Raw genomic sequence first — 21,379 nt, 5'->3', positions numbered from 1 at the left:
AGGTACCTTACGGGCTCGTCTGGAACGGAGACCATTGCGGTGGAGTACGTTACTTATGGTATTGACGGAAACCAATGTCCCCACTGCCATGAGATCTTCCCGGAGCTCCTTCCTTGTTGTCCTTGGGTTAGCCTTGACTCTTCGGACAAGCCTGGCCTCGGCATGGGTGGAAACTTTCAAAGGCTGTCCAAGCCGTGGAAGGCTAACAGTAGTTCCATAAGCCTTCCACTTCCGGATGATGCTCCCAACAGTGGAGACAGGTAGGCCCAACTCCTTGGAAAGGGTTTTGTACCCCTTGCCAGCCTTGTGACCCTCCACGATCTTGTCTCTGATGGCCTTGGAATGCTCCTTTGTCTTTCCCATGTTGACCAAGTATGAGTGATGTTCACAAGTTTGGGGAGGGTCTTAATTAGTCAGAAAATAGGGGAACCAAACAGAATTCTTGTGGTTTGAGGGGTTGAATAATAAATGACCCTCTGAATAAACTTTTCACAATTTAAAAAAAAAAAAAGAAATAACATTCTTTTTTGCTGCAGTGCATTTCACACTTCCAGGCTGATCTACAGTCCAAATGTCACAATGCCAAGTTAATTCCGAATGTGTAAACCTGCTAAATCTGCAGGGGGTTGCAGACTACTTGTAGGCACTGTACATACCAGAAATGGCCCAGGATGGGGCATATATATATTTTGCGATACTATACAGAGGGGCAGTGTGTGGGAGAGACATCATACAAAGAGGCAGTGTGTGTGGGAGAGATATTGTACAGAAAGGCATTGTGTGTGGGGGTATATTATAAAGAGGGGCAGTGTGTGGGGGGTGACATTATACCTAGGGGCAGTGTGGGAGAGATATTATGGAGAGGGATGGTGTAGAGTGTGTATTGTGTAGAGGGTGTTTTATGGAGAGGGGCAGTGTAAAGGGTGTATCATTAATTTTCTGAGGGAAATACATCATTTTCTGGGCCAACTTCAGGGGTGCTAATATTTTTGGCCACTACTGTGTGTGTATATTCCTAGTGGCAGCTGTGCTTGCTGCCTTGAACAACCAGCGACTTGATTACATTTGTAATTGCTATATTACCATTGCTATCTGCAAATGTGTGTTGTACTGCAGACTACAGCTATTAATACTTATTGTTGCACTATATTTTTTCACACTTTTTACCACTACAATTGATTAGTAATATATAGCTGTTTTGCATTGCTACCAATCTGCTGGAGCTGCAGCTTGGGGTGTCTGCATATTTATATTTTTTATATATGATAATTGGGATGATTAAGATACAGTCCTATGCCTCCTTCACTTCTCTCACATCACCCTTACCTTAATGCAAATGCATATATTTGTATATATGGACAGTTATTTATACCATCTGTTCTTGAGATGCTGTGGTTGATCTAATTGTTTTTGCTATTGTACTATAGGTGCATCTCGATAAATTAGAATATCAGCAAAAAGTTTATTTATTTCAGTAATTCAATACAATAGGAGAAACACATATTATATAGAGTCATTACACACAGAGGGATCTATTTTAAGTGTTTATTTCTGTTAATGTTGATGATTATGGCTTACAGCCAATGAAAACTCAAAAGTCATTATCTCAATAAATTAGAATATTACATAAGACCAACTGAAGAAATGATTTTAGACTCAGAAATGTTGACCTACTGAAAAGTATGTACAGTAAATGCACTCAATACTTGGTCGGGGTTCTTTTGGCATGAATTACTGCATCTATGCGGTGTGGCATGGAGGTGATCAGCCTGTGGCACTGCTGAGGTGTCATGGAAGCCTAGGTTGCTTTGATACCAGGCTTCAGCTCATCTGCATTGTTGGATCTGGTGTCTCTTATCTTACACTTGACAATACCCCATAGATTCTCTATGGGGTTTAGGTCAGGTAAGTTTGCTGGCCAATCAAGCACAGTTATACTGTGGTTATTAAACCAGGTATTTGTACTTTTGGCAGTGTGGACAGGTGCCATGTCCTGCTGGAAAATGAAATTTCCATCTCCAAAAAGCTTGTCGGCAGACGGAAGTATGAAGTGCTCTAAAATTTCCTGGTAGACGGCTGCATTGCTTTGGTCTTGATAAAACACAGTGAACCTACACCAGCAGATGACATGGCTCCCCAAACCATCACTGATTGCGGAAACTTCACACTAGACGTCAAGCAGCTAGGATTGTGGCCTCTCCACTCTTCCTCCAGACTCGGGGATATTGATTTCCAAATGAAATGCAAACTTTACTTTCATCTGAAAACAACACCTTGGACCACTGAGCAACAGTCCAGTTCTTTTTCTTCTTGGCCCAGGTAAGACACTTCTGGCGTTGTCTATTGGTCATGAGTGTCTTGACACAAGGAATGTGACAGTTGTAGCCTTTGTCCTGGATACATCTGTGTGTGGTGGATCTTGAAGCACTGACTCCAGCAGCAGTCCACTCCTTGTGACTCTCCCCCACATTTTTGAATGGCCTTTTCTTAACAATCCTAACAAGGTTGTGGTCATCCTGGTTGCTTGTGCACCTTTTCCTACCAGACTTTTTCCTTCCACTCAACTCTCAATTAATATGCTTGTACACACCACTCTTTGAACAGCCAGCTTCTTTAGCAATGACCTTTTGTGGCTTACCCTCTTTGTGGAGTGTTTCAGTGACTGCATTCTGGACATCTGTCAAGTCCACAGTCTTCCCTATGATTGTATAGCCTACTGAACCAGACGAAGGGACCATTTTAAATGCTTAGGAAGCCTTTGCAGGTGTTTTGTGGTAATTATTCTAATTTTCTGAGATAATGGCTTTTGAGTTTTCATTGGCTGTAAGCCATAATCAATAACATTAACAGAAATAAACACTTGAAATAGATCACTCTGTGTGTAATTACTCTATATAATATGTGTTTCCCTTTTTGTATTGAATTACTGAAATAAATTAACTTTTTAATGATATTCTAATTTATTTAGATGCATCTGTATTTGTATGCACACTACAGGTGTTTGGACAACAACTTGCTGGGTTGGTTATTTTACCTTCTGTGCGGGTGTTTACTATTTGCACATTAGGCAGTTGTATGACCTTTAATTTATAAATTAATACAGTTTATTTACATTAAAGCACCACTCCAGGATTTTTTTTTTACTTGCCTGCTGGAGTGGTGGTTTAAATGCAAGTCCCCTGCCCCCCATCTTATACCCCCCTGCTACCGTCTTCATCTGTTTCTAGCAGTGCTCCTGTCAGTCTCTGGCAATTTTTAACCTGCCAGCTGCTCCAGTATATTATGCGCGTGTCGGAGGTCACAACTCAATAGAAGTCTATGAGAGCCTCATTTTTTCTCTTATAGAGTTACACTAAGCTCTTGTGACATAACTTCTGATTTCTGGCCAATCAGAAGTTACGGGCCCAAGAAGGCAGGACAGGAAGCAATGTTGAAAAAAGTTGAACACTCCAGAGAGTGAGTATAAGAACAATGGCAGGGGACTGAAAAATAAAACAAACGCTGGAGTGGTGCTTTAAAAGTGGTCCCCTAGCTCCCCACTCCAATTTATTGTACAATTTCATACATTTGCTTTTCTGACATAATGATAGAATGATAATATCAGGAACTTGAAATACCATAGTTATTATACTAAAATATTTTAAATTGTATAGATTTTTATTTAAGAAGCATTACCTGATCAGCTGATGTTGGGGAGTCAACAACATACACAATGTCACCCCTTTTTAGATTAAGTTCATCATGATTTGCTGCCTCGAAATCATGCAGCGCTTCAGCCTGAAAATTAATACAATGACATAAAAAATATGGTAAGAAATATAGTTATATACAGTAGCTTAAGCATTGTAGTCCCTATGATGCTTTTCATGTATCCAAATCCATTCACCTAGGGCAACAATAAGGATAAAATAATATCAGAGGGTTTTGGCTCTGGAAATGCGACTGATCCCCAGAGTGGATAACTGCAGCTAAAGCTGGTGTCACACATAACGACGACGACAACGACGTCGCTGCTACGTCACCATTTTCTGTGACGTTGCAGCGACGTCCCGTCGCTGTCGCTGTGTGTGACATCCAGCAACGACCTGGCCCCTGCTGTGAGGTCGCCGGTCGTTGCTGAATGTCCAGCTTCATTTTTTGGTCGTCACTCTCCCGCTGTGACACACACATCGCTGTGTGTGACAGCGAGAGAGCGACGAAATGAAGCGATCAGGAGCCGGCACTGGCAGCTGCGGTAAGCTGTAACCAGCGTAAACATCGGGTAACCAAGGGAAGACCTTTCCCTGGTTACCCGATGTTTACGCTGGTTACCAGCCTCCGCCCTTGCTGCCAGCGCCGGCTCCTGCACTGTGACATGTGGCTGCAGTATGCATCGGGTAATTAACCCGATGCATACTGTAGCAAGGAGAGCAAGGAGCCAGCGCTAAGCAGTGCGCGCGGCTCCCTGCTCTCTGCACTGTGACATGTAGCTGCAGCACACATCGGGTTAATTAACCCGATGTGTGCTGCAGGAGAGCAAGGAGCCAGCGCTAAGCGCGGCTCCCTGCTCTCTGAACTGTGACATGTAGCTGCAGCACACATCGGGTTAATTAACCCGATGTGTGCTGCAGGAGAGCAAGGAGCCAGCGCTAAGCGCGGCTCCCTGCTCTCTGAACTGTGACATGTAGCTGCAGCACACATCGGGTTAATTAACCCGATGTGTGCTGCAGGAGAGCAAGGAGCCAGCGCTAAGCGCGGCTCCCTGCTCTCTGAACATGTAGCACAGCGACCTTATGATCGCTGCTTCTGCTGTGTTTGACAGCTAAGCAGCGATCATAACAGCGACTTACAAGGTCGCTGTTACGTCACCGAAAATGGTGACGTAACAGCGACGTCGTTGTCGCTGTCGTTTAGTGTGACACCAGCTTTAGGGTCTGAAGGACGATGGACGTGGTGTTGAAAGCAGTTATGACAGTAGTTTTTCTAAATAATTACTGGAAAAAACAAAGGCAGAAAAAAGCACAATAGGGTTTTAACTGGTAAAAAGAGTGGACGGAGATGAGAGAATATCCTCACCTGATGTAGTTGTCAGGTAATGACAGGGCAGGGGCACCTAGACTGACCCTCAGACTTGAGATCCACCACTGTCCCTTATCTTAGAGTTAGGCTTGATGGTAGCCAGGTCCGAGCCCCTAGCATGAACCTAAATCCTGTCCGAGCCCTGATCTTACTCCCACTCTCCCACTCCCTTGGGGTGGGCTGAAAAACACAACGACAAAACCCCACAAAAAGACACGGGCAAGGGTGAATGGAAACTCACACACAGCACTCAAAACACACAGGAGAGACGATATGTGTACCGGGAAGTAACTAAAAAAGGGAGGGAATAACGCACAACAGGGGAATGCTCACATCATACAAAAGTGCAACACAGATCACCATTAACAGGATAACCACCAAGAGCACGATCGCTGGAGCTTATGCTGAAGCTATCATCAGCGCATACTAGAAGAAAGCTGTGCCTTAAATAGGGAGGAGACAGCTGCACGTGAAAATTAGTAACCTGAACATTTAGGTTCTGCTCACAAGTCTGCAGGAATTAACTCCTGCAGAGCTGAACACCAGTGAACCTGAATCAGCCGATGCCCGGCTCTGGCAGAACAATCCAGAAGCCTCAGGTTGCTTGCCAGACTCTGTGGTGTGAACAGTGTCTGACGACTCCGTGCCAGCAGGTGTGTGCAGAGCCGAACATCACATGACAGTGACACAATTACAGATGAACATAAACAGGGTACTGCAGATCCAGGGGTGATGCCACTGGACAGAGATGAATGGACAGATGTGGGGTTCCTTTGTACTCCCGTGATTAACCAGATGTGATGACTCAAAAAATTCTTAGGATAAAAGCTTGGTTTATTATCTACATGTTTCAAAGCACACTAGACTTTTCATCAGGATAAAACCGTATTGCTAAACATGCAGTACAGAATGCTATGTATAGTTATGGTGTTGAAAAAGAGGCACCAAAAAACCAAATGTATCATATATCATATAGAAGTGAAAGTATGTGTGTTGCGTTCTGACTTTTTCTTTTAAATGTTTTTATTAATTTTAACACAAAGTAATATGAATATAACCACACATGTTATGAAAATATACATTGCTGATTTTAGTAAACAACTCACATGTCAATATTCTAGGTTATTGAATGTTACTTTTAAATTTAACCACTACATACTAAACTATTATAACAATAAAATACATCAACTTTTAATCTGTCTTCTTTACTCATTGGAGTGGAAATCACCAAATCACAATATATCGATCAATCATAACCACAAGGATATTTTAGAAACATAAATTATTAAATATATAACTGGGATAGGGAAAAAAAACCCAAAAAAACAAAAACAAAAAAAAAACATACAAAAAAACAGGTTTAAATAGAGTTGTTTTTCATTAGGTTATTCCATCTTTCGCGTTCTGACTTTTTAAGACAGACATACTTTCACTTTTATATGATACATAGTATTGACATGAAAATACAATTCTTGTTGTTCTTATCTCTGTTCATCTGTGAAGTTTATGCTTGTTTTCTATGTCATGTGTTTGAACTTTAGACAAAAAGACTGACTGCACTCACCAAACTGAAATGTGAACAGGTGCATAACTGAACGTGACATAAAATTAGAAAAAGAGACAGTTTGCACTCCAATAATGCTAAAGCATGAAAACCATGAAAGTATAAATATAGACCTGTATTACTGCTAAGGAAAATCTAAGAAAAATTAGATATTTAGCAAATAGAAACGGCCATTTGTATATCTGCCCAGTTGCCACGTCACGGCATATCTCGTAACTGGGTACCTACTCTATGTTGAAGCCTCTCTTTGGGTTTAAAAACCTTCTGTTTCTGAACTTTGACATTCCACGTTTTCAGCTTTTATTGGTGTCTTTTTTTTTACCTATATACAGTATGTAGCATTCTGTACTGCATGTTTAGCAATTTGGTTTTGTCCTGATGAAGAGGCAAGTGTGCATTGAAACGTGCAGATACTAAAACCATGCTTTCATCCTAAAAACGTTTGGGCTTATCACGGCTGGTTAATCATGACAGTGCAGAGAACCACACATCTCTCCATTCACCTCTAGGTGACCACTGGCATTCCAACAACTAAATGGCAGATAACTAGATCACTTCTGCCGAAATCTGCCTCACAAAACAATGTTGTTCTAGGTATGCAACACCTTCAACCTTCACAACAGCAAATGTATAAAATAGCAATATGATAGCACAAATAAAAAATAGTAAATAGATTTTTATTCTGCACTTAAGACCTGTTGTATTATTAATGAAATAAGTATGTTACCTCTTCTATTTAGTAGTATAAAATTTAACTTAAAAAAAAGTTAAGCTAAATTATTTGGTTGGTTATCAGTCAAAACATTTCTGGATGCATACAGCACTTTCTAATCAGGACTAATTTTTCACAACTATCATCCAGATGAGAACGAACCCATAGAAATCTATAGGAGCACTTAATTAGGTTTCTTAAGGCATTTCTGTACCATGTTGGAGGGAAACACTTTGGGTGTCTACATAAATGAAAAGGAAGCCTTAGAGTGATACATAGACTGTATTTTATGTAATTTATACTACAGATTAACAGGTTGTAAGAAGATGTATTCATTAATCTGACCGTATACAGGAAGCCGCTAGGTTTCTCCTGAGAAGTTGGGCTTTCCACTGTGTTACTTTCCCCAGTGGTGCCTTCAGTGTGACCAACAGATGAATCCTGGATGGCATCAAACTCATCTTTAGCTTCTTCAACACCTTTTTCTTCATAGTCTCCCTCATCTTCATGATTTGATGCTGGTTCTATTACAACTGATGGTATGCAGGTAATCTCCTGAAACATTAAAACACTTGTAATGTTCAAAATAGTTATACACTTGTTGTTATTTGTCATTTCATTCTAAAATATTAGTAAAATGTGAAGTATACATGTTAAAGATACAATTGTAATGATGATAATAAAAGTCAGTATACAATGTAGCCAACGAGCCTCGTTCATGTACCTTCTAATTCCTTAACTATATAGAAAGCAAGAATCCAGGGCCTTGACACACCTCTGATTTTGTAACTATAATGCACTGCAATATACTGTATCTTCATGCCAGTTTATTAGCCTGAGTATTGGGGAGCTGTGAGGGCATATCTAAGTTGGTCCTCATAAGATTGAACTGGTCAGACTGTCCCTAGGTTGTACAATGAATTCACAGAATTAGGAACATTGTGAAACACCATTCTGCATAATGCATACAATTTAAACACCACCCCAAGCAAAATCTTTCAGATTCGTGCACAAAATATTTTCTGGTGAATTATCGCCATCTAGTGGAAACAATGGGGAAGCATTTTACGATTCTTGCTTCAAAATAAGGGTATGTTCCGATGGACAATAAGTGCAACAGAAAATAATTAGGGTATTACATTACCAACATAGTGAATGAGATTACATGACATCACATCCTAATACTGTGAAGAAAATGTACAGCTTAAAATCTACAGTGGTGCCGATATGACATCTACTGCATTTGCAACTTAGTTTTTGCCTTTTGCAATGCCCTGAAAATGGTAAAAATGGTAAAAGCTGTATCAAAACTGCAAAATCCACAACAAAATCTCCATAATTTACTGCAAATCTTGCTATTGGATTTCACTATTGAATTTAAGTCGAACGCTCACATATAAGTAAAGTGAGTCACATCTGGCCCTTTAGCTTTTTCTGTCCAGCCTGAGACAGCCAAAGGCTGGAAGGAGTGGCCCGAGAGCCACACCACGCAGCCGCCCAAATTTCATTTCACTGGAATCTGCATCTTACTGTGTTAGAGGAACTGTAACGGCAACGTACTGTGCCAGGAGATCTGTGGAGACATCCTACTATGTGGGGGCTGTGGAGATATCATATTGTTTGTTGGGACCTGTAGGGACATCATATTGTTTGTGGGGACTTGTGGGTACATCATAATGTATATATGGGGCACTGGGGTCACCATATTGTGTGGGGGGCTGAGGGGAAATAATACTGTGTATGAAGGCTGTGGAGACATCATACTGTGTGTGGGGGGCGGTGGAGACATTATACTGTGTGTGGGGGTTGTGGAAACATCATACTGTGTGTGGGAGGCTGTGGAGAGATCATATTGTGGGTGGGGGCTGACGGGACATCATACTGTGTGTGGCGCTGAAGGGAGATCACTCTGTGGGGGAGTCACTGGCAGCATGATACTCTGAGAAGCAGCTGTTAATCAAGGTAAGATGACTGAAAAAGAGGAGCAGTATTATTTACTTAATTTCATAAACTGTATAACAATCAGTAAATTATATGATAAGAATACTTGTTACAATAAGCACCATCCTAATATGCATTAGTAGTAGCAGCCAGGAAACATACTTATCTCTGCTTAATAATAATAAGTGATAAAATGTATATAAAATAATAGAATAATAATAATAAGCAGAATTAAAAGTAACCTGTCAGATAAAAAAAACATAATTAACCTGCAGATACAGCGTTAATAGCAGGTTAATGCAGGTTAATAGCATTCTACAGCTGCTCTGTGCCAAAATAGAGAATCCCGCTGTGCGAGGCTGCTGGGAGGAATGCACCGGCTCAGCATAGGTGCTGTCATGTAGTACCAAGAGCATGGTTACAGCTGCCGCTCACTATGCCCAGAGCGGTGACTGAAGTCGAGCCTTCGCCACCCTGGTGACTCAAATTCCATGGTAGCTGGGAAGAAATTAATTTTATTCCTCCTGACAGCAGAGCTCTCGAAGTCAGCGCCTGGCAGCTTTAGAACACTATTAATCTGCAGACTGACTCCATATATACCCTAATAGCTTATCCTTAGGTTTTGTCTTGAGAAGGTTAGCAAGTGTGCACAGTCTGGGAAACAATGGTATCATTGTTCTGTGTCTTTATAAGATCTTTATGAAGTATATGGAGAAAACTGGACTCATTTTGGTGCAATGCAAAGGAAGACGAGGTTACTATATGGAAATTTCAGCGAAACACTTCATACTTGAAGGTTGAAGGTGGATAACACCTTAGAGCAGGGGTCAGGAACCTTTTTGGCTAAGAGAGCCGTAAACGCCACATATTTTGAAATATAATTTCGCGAGAGCCGTACAATATGTTTAAAGGGCCATTGACAGATCAATCGCTCCAATGTTCACTTAGTACAGCAAGGAATGCTCCTCCCTGCTGTATAAAGCCACAACTGGACTGAAACAATGGTAATTAGCAGTAAAAAAATCAAATAAATAACTTACATTGTGAACTTGCGATGCATGACATCAGTCCAGCAGTCTGGCTTCTTCTTTTTCCTGCGCATGACTGGAAGCTGGCATTCTTCCCACCTGATGTTGAGAGAATGCCAGCTTTGAGGCATTCGCAGAAGAAAGAAGCTGGAATATTGGACATGTCACACAACGCATTGTCAGTTATGTCAATTATCTATTTTATTATTTTACAGCGAATTATTGTTTAGGTCCAGCGGTGGCTTAGTGCAGCAGAGAGGAACACTCCTTTGTGTACTAAGTGACCGCTGGAGCAATTGTATCTGTCAGTGGCCCTTTTAAAAGTGTTGGTCTTACAGAAAATGAACAAAAAAGAGAGGCTCAGACCCAGGAGATACACACACAAGCCATACACAGCACTCAACATGCCGTATACACAGTACATAAGGAGAAGAAAAAAAGCTCTGCAGGTAAACATATGCACACCAGGAATTAGATATACCAATAAACCTCACAATATGAAACTTTATTAAGTGCCAAACACAACAAACACAGCACACATACACACCATATACACAGCACACACTCACACACGCCGAATACACAGCACACGCACGCGCCGTATACACAGCACACGCACGCGCCGTATACACAGCACACGCACGCGCCGTATACACAGCACACGCACGCGCCGTATGCACAGCACACGCACGCGCTGTATGCACAGCACACACAGATATAAGTACCTGCTGCTTAGTTGCCCTGTAAGATCAGGTGCAGCACAAGTGATGGATGCAGCAGTTCAAGGGCTGGCTTCATTCTCCTCTTTTCTCTCCAAGAAAAGACCTTATAGACCTGAGCAGCAGAGCACAGAACTGGAGGGTGAGAGGCAGAACGCACGGCACTATACAGGCCCCTGCCCCATCACTCTGCTTCTATCTGCAATTTCACAGGGGAGCATGTAGGAGCCGGAGGGAGGAAGTCCCACCCCCAGTGCTATCTGCCGGCAATAGACAAGATCAGCGGCTGCCCGAGCACTGCAGCCTCCGGGAATCTGCCCCAGTGCCCCGGGAGCCGCAGAAAAGGTCATCGCGGGCTGGATGTTCCCCACCCCTGCCTTAAAGGGACGGCAGGCACAGTTTCCTGCCGAGGACTGCGGTCCCCGGAACTCAGCCCAGGGACAGCAGAACTGAAGGCGAGTGGCCAAAATGCCGCCCCCCTGACATGTGCCCCCTCCGCCCCCCCTTTGCTACGCCACTGCAGACCTGCGGGAGAGGCGGGGGGCGGCGGCCCCCCCACCCCTCCACCGGCCAGCCCACCGGGAGAAGTCCCGCCCCTCCCGCCTGTCAGTCCGGGCCTGATCAGCGTGCACCGCGGCCTGATGGAGCGCGGTGCATGCATCCTTCCCATAGACAGGTAGGAGCTCTGTCTGCGAGCCAGATACGGCCATCAAAAGAGCCATATCTGGCTCGCGAGCCATAGGTTCCCGACCCCTGCCTTAGAGCAAAACTTACTTGTAAAGTGAAAAAAAGCATAGTTGTGAGTTGTTACCTGAGTCATATCAGTATCTTTAGCAATATCTAACTCTGGATCTTTCCCATCTTCTGCAGCACTTTGGGCGGCTTCAACAAGAATTTCTTCTGTACTTTCAGCATCTGCCTGAAATATCAATAAAAGAAAACATATATGAATAAATGCCCATGTAAAACATATCCACATGTATTGAAGTATGATTTTGATGATGCTTTTGAAACGTCCATCATCAAATCTTATATTTCTTTAACTATATTCATTAGATGGATTACAAAGGATTTTCACACTTTTAATACTGACAGCATATCCCTAAGATCCCTTGGGTTAAGAGGACCTTGCTCTTTCGACCCTTTCTAATGTTACCAGCTTCTCTTTTGTCAAGCTTTGTCATGTTTTGCAGCTCAGTCTCACTTAATGGCCACATTCAGTATTTTACTTTTACCTCAGTTGTATTTGTAAGCCAAAACCAGGAGTAAAATCATAATAGAAACACGGCACCACTTCTGCATTTTTCACCCACTCCTGGTTTTGGCTTACTAATGCTCAGGTAGAAAAGCTCACCAAATACTGAATGTGTGAACTTGGCCAAATGGAACTAAAGTTTTTATTTTTTTAAAAAACTTTACATTCCTGTCCTTTGAGGGAGAGTTTTCAGCAAGGCTTCTTGCCAGCAGGGGCAAGGTTACAATGACTGATGATATCTGTACACAGCTGATAACACAAGATCCACAATAAGCAATGTCAAAGATAACGCTGCACCCCTTCCCTTCACAATGATCTTTTCACAAGACACTAGACACTTTAATACAAAGGTCCGGGTCTGATTATTGTGTCTTTGTACATGTGTTGTTTCCTGAAACAACAGGAAGTTAGAGTCTAAAAATGCTCTAGTGACCAGTGTGAAAATTGCAAGACTTTCACTTAATATTTTTCATACAGTTTGTGATATGGCAAAAAAATATTAACAAAATGTAAAAAAGAAATACATTAGCCCAGAAAACAGATTTAAATAATAGGTACATTTTGGATGAAAAGCTTCTTTTTAAATGAAGGCGACACAGAAAGCCTGAAAAAATTGACACTTTGAAAGAGGTCAAGGTACATTCCACTTTGTCAGATTTTTTAAATGCACATCAACCAACAACACATTGATGTCATAATAATCTCAGAAAGTTAAAAGTAGTATGAATTTTATGGGGTTTTTTTCAAGCATTTTAGAATGTTTTTTTAATTGAAAAAAAATGTTTTATTTTTCTATGCATTCTTTCTCATGTTTTTTTTTTCTTCATAGAGAACACAGGTCTGCAAAAAAAATTTTTTCGAGAGCTGTTTTGGTTATTCCACGCAATCTTTATGTTTTTGAGTGCGCTGAATCCGAAAATGAGATCCGTTTTGTCATAGGACATCACATTTTCTGACAATTTAAGTAATATGTTAAATAAGCCAATACTTCAAAATAAATGAAAATAGACGTAAAAAATTAATTTTTTATAACAAATGTTTCATGAAAATGATTTTTTTTAACTGCAATGAGCTCACTAACACACACTAAAATCGATTCTTCTTCCCTGTGAGGCTTCTCTTGGTACATTTACGCTTGTGAGTAGCATCTGTAATGTCTCTCTGAAGCGTCCAACAGTAGTCTGCCATCATTGTAATGCTCCATCTTCCCTGGTATCTTCTTTCCATCTCTTTAATGTCCTGGTGGAATTGTTCACCTTGCTCTTCACTCACAGCTCCCAAATTTACAGGAAAGTTGTCAAGGTGGGAATGGAGGAAATGCACTTTCAAACTCACCAGGCAACCTAAAGCTTCAAATGCTTTCAGCATTCGTCCGACGATTTGTTTGTAGTCAGGGTCTTTGGTATTGCCTAAAAATTTCTCTACGACCTCTTTAAATGCAATCCACCCTTCTTCTTGAGGATGCGTCATGGTATTGATAAACTCTTGATCAGCTATAAGCCTTCTAATGTCTGGTCCGACGAACACACCTTCATTTTTCCTCCAAGAGGCCTGGAAACTTGGCGACCAAGTATTTGAAGCATTCTCCATCTTTTGAAAGTGATTTTATGAATTGCTTCATCAATTCCAATTTGATGTGGAGAGGTGGTAGAAGAACTTTATGGGGAGGAACCAAAATTTCTCGGAGGACATTTTTTTCACCAACTGTGAGCACCCTCGGCTGCCAATTCAGTCTCGACTGTCATATAGACACAGAAAACAAGGGTATTTGGTATACCCAGCTTGTTGCCCAAGCAGCATGCACAAGACTTTCAAATCCCTGCACACTTGCCAACCGTGGTCTTCATATTTAAGTTTACGAAGAACCAATTCCATGTTCTCGTAGGTTTCCTTGAGGTGTACGGAATGACCTACAGGGATGGAAGCATAAAAACTGCCATTGTGGAGTAAAACTGCTCTGAGACTTCTTTTTGAAGAATCTATAAAAAGACGCCATAGCGCTGAATCATATTGGATTTTGAATTGACCCATCAAACCTTCGATATCGATGCAATAAACCAACTTATCTTCCTGGGCAAAGTAAGGAACAAACTCGTCTTCACGATGTCTGAACCATGAAAAAGACACTCTTGGCAACAATAAATTCTTGCTTTTGAGCCTTGAGCTGAGTAACTCAGCGGCATCTTTGGGAAGATTTAAGTCTCTTACCAAATTATCTCCTCCTGGGAAAACAATTTTGGTCTTGTATCATCTTCAAAGTCAGAACTTGATTCATCTGGTTCAGGTTCATTGGACATAGTTATCTCTTCCAAGGTAGCAGGGGCCTTGGGTACTGGTATATCTGTGCCATGGGGGATGGGACGAATTGCTGAGTGAATATTGGGGTATGAAATGGAATGCTTCCATTTTGAATTATACCCTTTCACATCGCATGAACAAAAGTAACAATTGTCACTATGGTTCTTTTTGCTCTCGCCATACCACAGGAATCCCATAACGGAAAGCTTTTTTCTTACCCTTGAACCAATTTCGGAGGTCCTCAACACACCGTTTCCACACTTTATGAGGCGCCCAAGCTTTATCTTGATCTCCAAGCTTTAGTCCGAAATATGAATACTTTTTCACAAAGTCTGTAATATTCAGCTGTTGCTTCAACACTGTATATTCACCACAAATGTAACAGAAACTGTCAGGCGAATTAATACACTTCCGCTGAGCCTTAATGCTAATTTTGGGAAACACGGTTGAATATGAAGAGCTAACACGAACTGAGATTAAAAAGTGTGAACAGGCGAGAACAAAGATAAAACAATTAAAACAAGCCCGAGCATGTCAGAGCCCGCTCATTCAGCTTGCAAAATGTTGATGCTGGTTTCATTAGCTCACTCTGAAAGTTCTTTTCTTTGAAAGTTATATTTTTTTGGTATTATTTATCTTCAATGCATTGATGTGAATTAATTAATAGTAATTTTGACTTTCAAAACCCTAAAAAAAAAAAAAGAATGAAAAAATTACCAAATTTGAAGAGAATCTTGCATTTTGTGGCAAATCCTGACGTCCAGGATATTTTTCAATATTTTTTTCATTTTCAGCACACCAAAATACATGGAAATTAGATGAAAATAATCAAACAGCTTTTTAGTCGCAGACTTGTTGAATTATTTAGAAAATCACCTAAAAATAAAATATGAAAACTACAGCATCCTGCATTTAAAAAATGTGGCCAAAAAGTGGTAAGATGGATAATGTAACAATAAAAGACAAAAAAAAACCCCAATGTATGTATTGCGATTCATAATTCCCAATTCATACCGATTGAAGACAGAACTCTACAGGAAGTTAAAAAAAATCTTTACCGCTGACTGTGTCACTTTAAGGGTGGAAACACATCTATGCGAGTAAAATCGGTCCGACTGGGCTGAAAAAAACTCGGCTGATTTTAGTTCACGTTAGGTGCGAGTGCAACGCAAGTGCGATGCTTTTTCTGAATAAATTAATGATTTTACTATCGTGTGTAATGCGTGTGTAATGCGCATTTTTTACTATGTCTTCTGCCATTCAGCGCTGCTACATGGCCGCTGACAGCAGACACAGACAGCCATGTAGCAGAGCTGAATGGCAGATGACAGCAGACACAGACAGAGCCGCACAATCAGAATGAACTCGGGTGAACTTCACCCGACTTCATTGTCATGCTGCGGCTCTGTCTGTGCCGCATCCTGATTAGCGGTCACCAGTGAAGGACTCACCGGTGACCTCTAATCCCCCGAGTGACTGAAGTGAGCAGCCCTCTCTCATACTCACCGATTCCCGGCGCCGCGCTGCGCTGCACGGCGTTCACACTGCTCCGGCGGCTTTTACTATTTTGAAAAAGCCGGCCGCTCATTAAACAATCTCGTATTCCCTGCATTCCCCGCCCACAGGCGCCTATGATTGGTTGCACTGAGACACACCCCCACACTGAGTGACAGGTGTCTCACTGCAACCAATCACAGCAGCCGGTGGGCGGGTCTATACTGTGCAGTGAAATAAATAAATAAATAATTTTAAAAAATAGCGTGCGGTCCCCCCCAATTTTAATACCAGCCAGATAAAGCCATACGGCTGAAGGCTGGTATTCTCAGGATGGGGAGCTCCACGTTATGGGGAGCCCCCCAGCCTAACAGTATCAGTCAGCAGCCGCCCAGAATTGCCGCATACATTATATGCGACAGTTCTGGGACTGTACCCGGCTCTTCCCGATTTACCCTGGTGCGTTGGCAAATCGGGGTAATAAGGAGTTAATGGCAGCCCATAGCTGCCACTAAATCCTAGATTAATCATGTCAAGCGTCTCCCCGAGATTCCTTCCATGATTAATCTGTAAGTTACAGTAAATAAACACACACACACATGTAAAAATCATTTATTAGAAATAAAAAACACAAACAAATTCCCTCATTACCAATTTAATAAACCCCAAAAAGCCCTCCATGTCCGGCGTAATCCACGGACCTCCAGCGTCGCTTCCAGCATGAAGGTGACAGGAGCTGCAGCAGACACCGCCGCTCCGGTCACCTCCACGCAGCAACTGAGGTGAGTATCGCGATCAGCTGAGCTGTCACTGAGGTTACCCGCTGTCACTGGATCCAGCGGTGGCCGCGGGTAACCTCAGTGACACCTCAGCAGATCGCGCTACTCACCTCAGTTGCTGCTTGGAGGTGACCGGAGCGGCGGTGTCTGCTGCAGCTCCTGTCACCTGCATGCAGCAGAGCTGGAAGCGACGCTGGAGGTCCGTGGATTACGCCGGACATGGAGGGCTTTTTGGTGCTTATTAAATTGGTAATGAGGGAATTTGTTTGTGTTTTTTATTTCTAATAAATGATTTTTTCATGTGTGTGTGTTTATTTACTGTAACTTAAAGATTAATCATGGAGGGTGTCTCATAGACGCCTGACATGATTAATCTAGGATTTAGTGGCAGCTATGGGCTGCCATTAACTCCTTATTACCCCGATTTGCCAACGCACCAGGGTAAATCGGGAAGAGCCGGGTACAGTCCTAGAACTGTCGCATCTAATGTATGCGGCAATTCTGGGCGGCTGCTGGCTGATATTGTTAGGCTGGGGGGCTCCCCATAACGTGGAGCTCCCCATCCTGAGAATACCAGCCTTCAGCCGTATGGCTTTATCTGGCTGGTATTAAAATTGGGGGGGACCGCACGCCATTTTTTTAAATTATTTATTTATTTATTTCACTGCACAGTATAGACACGCCCACCGGCTGCTGTGATTGAGTGCAGTGAGACACCTGTCACTCAGCGTGGGGGCGCGTCTCACTGGAACCAATCATAGGCGCCTGTGGGCGGGGAAAGCAGGGAATACGAGATTGTTTAATAAGCGGCCGGCTTTTTCAAAATAGTAAAAGCCGCCCCAGCAGTGTGAATGCCGTGCAGCGCCGCGCCGGAGATTGGGGAACGGTGAGTATGAGAGAGGAGGGGAAAATGACCGACAGACTGTGAGAGAGGGACAGAGATAGTGACGGACCGACAGAGAGAGAATAGAGACCGAGAGGGAGAGACCGACTGACAGAGAATAGTGATTGACAGACATTGTGAGACATCACTCGTTTCCAGTGTTTTAGGAAACCTGCGAGAAATGCATTTAGAAAATCGGATGTCACTAGGATGGTGTGAGTGCCGTCCCGTGACATCCGATTTTTTACACGCTCCCATAAACTTGCATTGGAGAGACTCGCAGTAGAAACTCGCAAAAAAGCAGCATGCTGCGATTTTTTTCTCAGTCCGATTTGGACTGAGAAAAAAATCGCAGATGAGAGCTGAATCCTTCACTAACATGTGTCCGATTCCAATGCGAGATTTTCTCGCATTGCTCTACTGCGAGAAACTCGCAAGTTTGAAGCAGCCCTTAGGCCCTCTTTACTCGTCAGTGATTCTGGTTCATCTGTTGCATTTTTTATACATACAGTCAGGGCCAGAAATATTTGGACAGTGACACAAGTTTTGTTATTTTAGCTGTTTACAAAAACATGTTCAGAAATACAATTATATATATAATATGGGCTGAAAGTGCACACTCCCAGCTGCAATATGAGAGTTTTCACATCCAAATCGGAGAAAGGGTTTAGGAATCATAGCTCTGTAATGCATAGCCTCCTCTTTTTCAAGGGACCAAAAGTAATTGGACAAGGGACTCTAAGGGCTGCAATTAACTCTGAAGGCGTCTCCCTCGTTAACCTGTAATCAATGAAGTAGTTAAAAGGTCTGGGGTTGATTACAGGTGTGTGGTTTTGCATGTGGAAGCTGTTGCTGTGACCAGACAACATGCGGTCTAAGGAACTCTCAATTGAGGTGAAGCAGAACATCCTGAGGCTGAAAAAAAAGAAAAAATCCATCAGAGAGATAGCAGACATGCTTGGAGTAGCAAAATCAACAGTCGGGTACATTCTGAGAAAAAAGGAATTGACTAGTGAGCTTGGGAACTCCAAAAGGCCTGGGCATCCACGGATGACAACAGTGGTGGATGATCGCCGCATACTTTCTTTGGTGAAGAAGAATCCGTTCACAACATCAACTGAAGTCCAGAACACTCTCAGTGAAGTAGGTGTATCTGTCTCTAAGTCAACAGTAAAGAGAAGACTCCATGAAAGTAAATACAAAGGGTTCACATCTAGATGCAAACCATTCATCAATTCCAAAAATAGACAGGCCAGAGTTAAATTTGCTGAAAAACACCTCATGAAGCCAGCTCAGTTCTGGAAAAGTATTCTATGGACAGATGAGACAAAGATCAACCTGTACCAGAATGATGGGAAGAAAAAAGTTTGGAGAAGAAAGGGAACGGCACATGATCCAAGGCACACCACATCCTCTGTAAACATGGTGGAGGCAACGTGATGGCATGGGCATGCATGGCTTTCAATGGCACTGGGTCACTTGTGTTTATTGATGACATAACAGCAGACAAGAGTAGCTGGATGAATTCTGAAGTGTACCGGGATATACTTTCAGCCCAGATTCAGCCAAATGCCGCAAAGTTGATCGGACGGCGCTTCATAGTACAGATGGACAATGACCCCAAGCATACAGCCAAAGCTACCCAGGAGTTCATGAGTGCAAAAAAGTGGAACATTCTGCAATGGCCAAGTCAATCACCAGATCTTAACCCAATTGAGCATGCATTTCACTTGCTCAAATCCAGACTTAAGACGGAAAGACACACAAACAAGCAAGACCTGAAGGGTGCGGCTGTAAAGGCCTGGCAAAGCATTAAGAAGGAGGAAACCCAGCGTCTGGTGATGTCCATGGGTTCCAGACTTAAGGCAGTGATTGCCTCTAAAGGATTTGCAACAAAATATTGAAAATAAAAATATTTTGTTTGGGTTTGGTTTATTTGTCCAATTACTTTTGACCTCCTAAAATGTGGAGTGTTTGTAAAGAAATGTGTACAATTCCTACAATTTCTATCAGATATTTTTGTTCAAACCTTCAAATTAAACGTTACAATCTGCACTTGAATTATGTTGTAGAGATTTCATTTCAAATCCAATGTGGTGGCATGCAGAGCCCAACTCGCGAAAATTGTGTCACTGTCCAAATATTTCTGGACCTAACTGTACCAGAATCACGGACATACACAGACCCATTAAAATCAATGAGTCTCACTGACTTGTTTCTGTGTGGCGCACACGCATGACCGTGTTTTTGCATGGAGACATGTTTTTTTTCTGGCATCACAAATGTCCCACGGACCACACTATGGTGTGATCCGTGTAACACGTACCAGAAAAAATATGTACATTTTTTAATAAAAAGCTTTATAAACTCACTCATCTCCAGCAATGCTGTCTTCAGCCGCTGCTGTCTCCTGCTTCCAGACCTGCTAATTATGCTCATGCATATTCACTGCACAGCCGACCCAGAAGTAGCAGCTGTGAGACAGCAGCGGCCAGACACAGCAGCGCGAGAGACTTCAGCACCACGGACAGCAGTGGCATGGACAGGTGAGTATAGTAAGTGCCTGATCTCCGTGTATTATCACGGATAGCACACGGAGGTCACACATGTGACAAAATCATGGCACACAGTGGGACATATGCAGCATTATCACATCAGTGAAAAAATGTGTGTGTTTTTCACTGACATGTGAAGGGGGCCTAAATGTGCTGTGGACACACCATTTTTTGTCATAATTCCCAATTGACTTCCAGATAAAATTAAGCCACAATGTTTTTCTGTCCCACCCAAAAAAAGGCAGGTAAAGTACACTGACCAATGCATTATTTTTCACCACACTAGATATACTTTATTCAGGAAATTTATTCTGAGAGGAATATTTTAAGTCCGTCTTGATGGCGGCTGCGCTGCTATGTCACGTGTTTATGGAGCAATGCTTGATGACTATGGTGCATCTTTAAATATAACACTTTAGTTGATACCACCTACCTACCAAACTGAGAAATACCAATCTGGCTTATTTGCATAGCTATCAGGCCATCTTTCTCACCCATGCATGAGGCACAAAAGCATTGACATATTTCACCCTATGTCCTCAAGGTTAAAGTAAATATAAATTTGGCAAAGTCCTCAGCATTCAGTTTCTTCTGGAATAAAATAAGTATCCAGGATAAAAAAAAAATGACTCATTCTTTTTTTGACAAAAAAAAAATCAGATTAGTTTTGAATACACAATTGCATTGCAAATATGCATTAACTGTCATGGAACAATTAGTACAGAAAATAAAATATAAGTAAAGAAGATAAAAGTAAATAAAAGCACATGGAAATTATTAAACTACCTTGCAATAAGCAATACAGTTGGAAAGACACAGTAAGCACTGATTTAAAGCTATAGTGAAGAAGTTTTGGACTAAAATTATAGATTATTATTTTATAATCCTCTCTAATTTATACAAAAATACATACAAAAATTTACAGCACACCAATACATGGCCATATGGTTACTTTGTCAAATTATTCTGTCCATGTAGTTAGGCAAGTATATCAGATGGCTGTTTTCACTAGCTCTATAGGCTATAAAGGGAATCTATCAGCAGGATTTCACACCCCAAACTCTTTATATGTGCATGTAGCTTTTCAAAGACA

General features: G+C 41.9%; 1 protein-coding gene across 6 annotated transcripts in view; it reads right to left on the bottom strand.

Moving 5' to 3' along the window:
• Window positions 1-21,379, bottom strand: part of AMPH (amphiphysin) — a 360,005-nt gene that overhangs the window by 13,672 nt on the left and 324,954 nt on the right. For all 6 annotated transcript variants that reach the window (XM_075315119.1, XM_075315120.1, XM_075315115.1 and 3 more), the window contains 3 exons: window positions 11,834-11,941; window positions 7,680-7,889; window positions 3,676-3,777 (listed from right to left, as the gene is read on the bottom strand). In XM_075315119.1, the coding sequence (XP_075171234.1) occupies window positions 3,676-3,777; window positions 7,680-7,889; window positions 11,834-11,941 (420 nt within the window). The remainder of the gene's footprint in view (window positions 1-3,675; window positions 3,778-7,679; window positions 7,890-11,833; window positions 11,942-21,379) is intronic.

Source organism: Anomaloglossus baeobatrachus, chromosome 6 (assembly GCF_048569485.1).
Source record: "Anomaloglossus baeobatrachus isolate aAnoBae1 chromosome 6, aAnoBae1.hap1, whole genome shotgun sequence".
Taxonomy (NCBI): Eukaryota; Metazoa; Chordata; class Amphibia; order Anura; family Aromobatidae; genus Anomaloglossus; species Anomaloglossus baeobatrachus.
The sequence above is the reverse complement of the archived record's forward strand: the minus strand, read 5'-3'. Positions and strand labels throughout refer to the sequence as shown.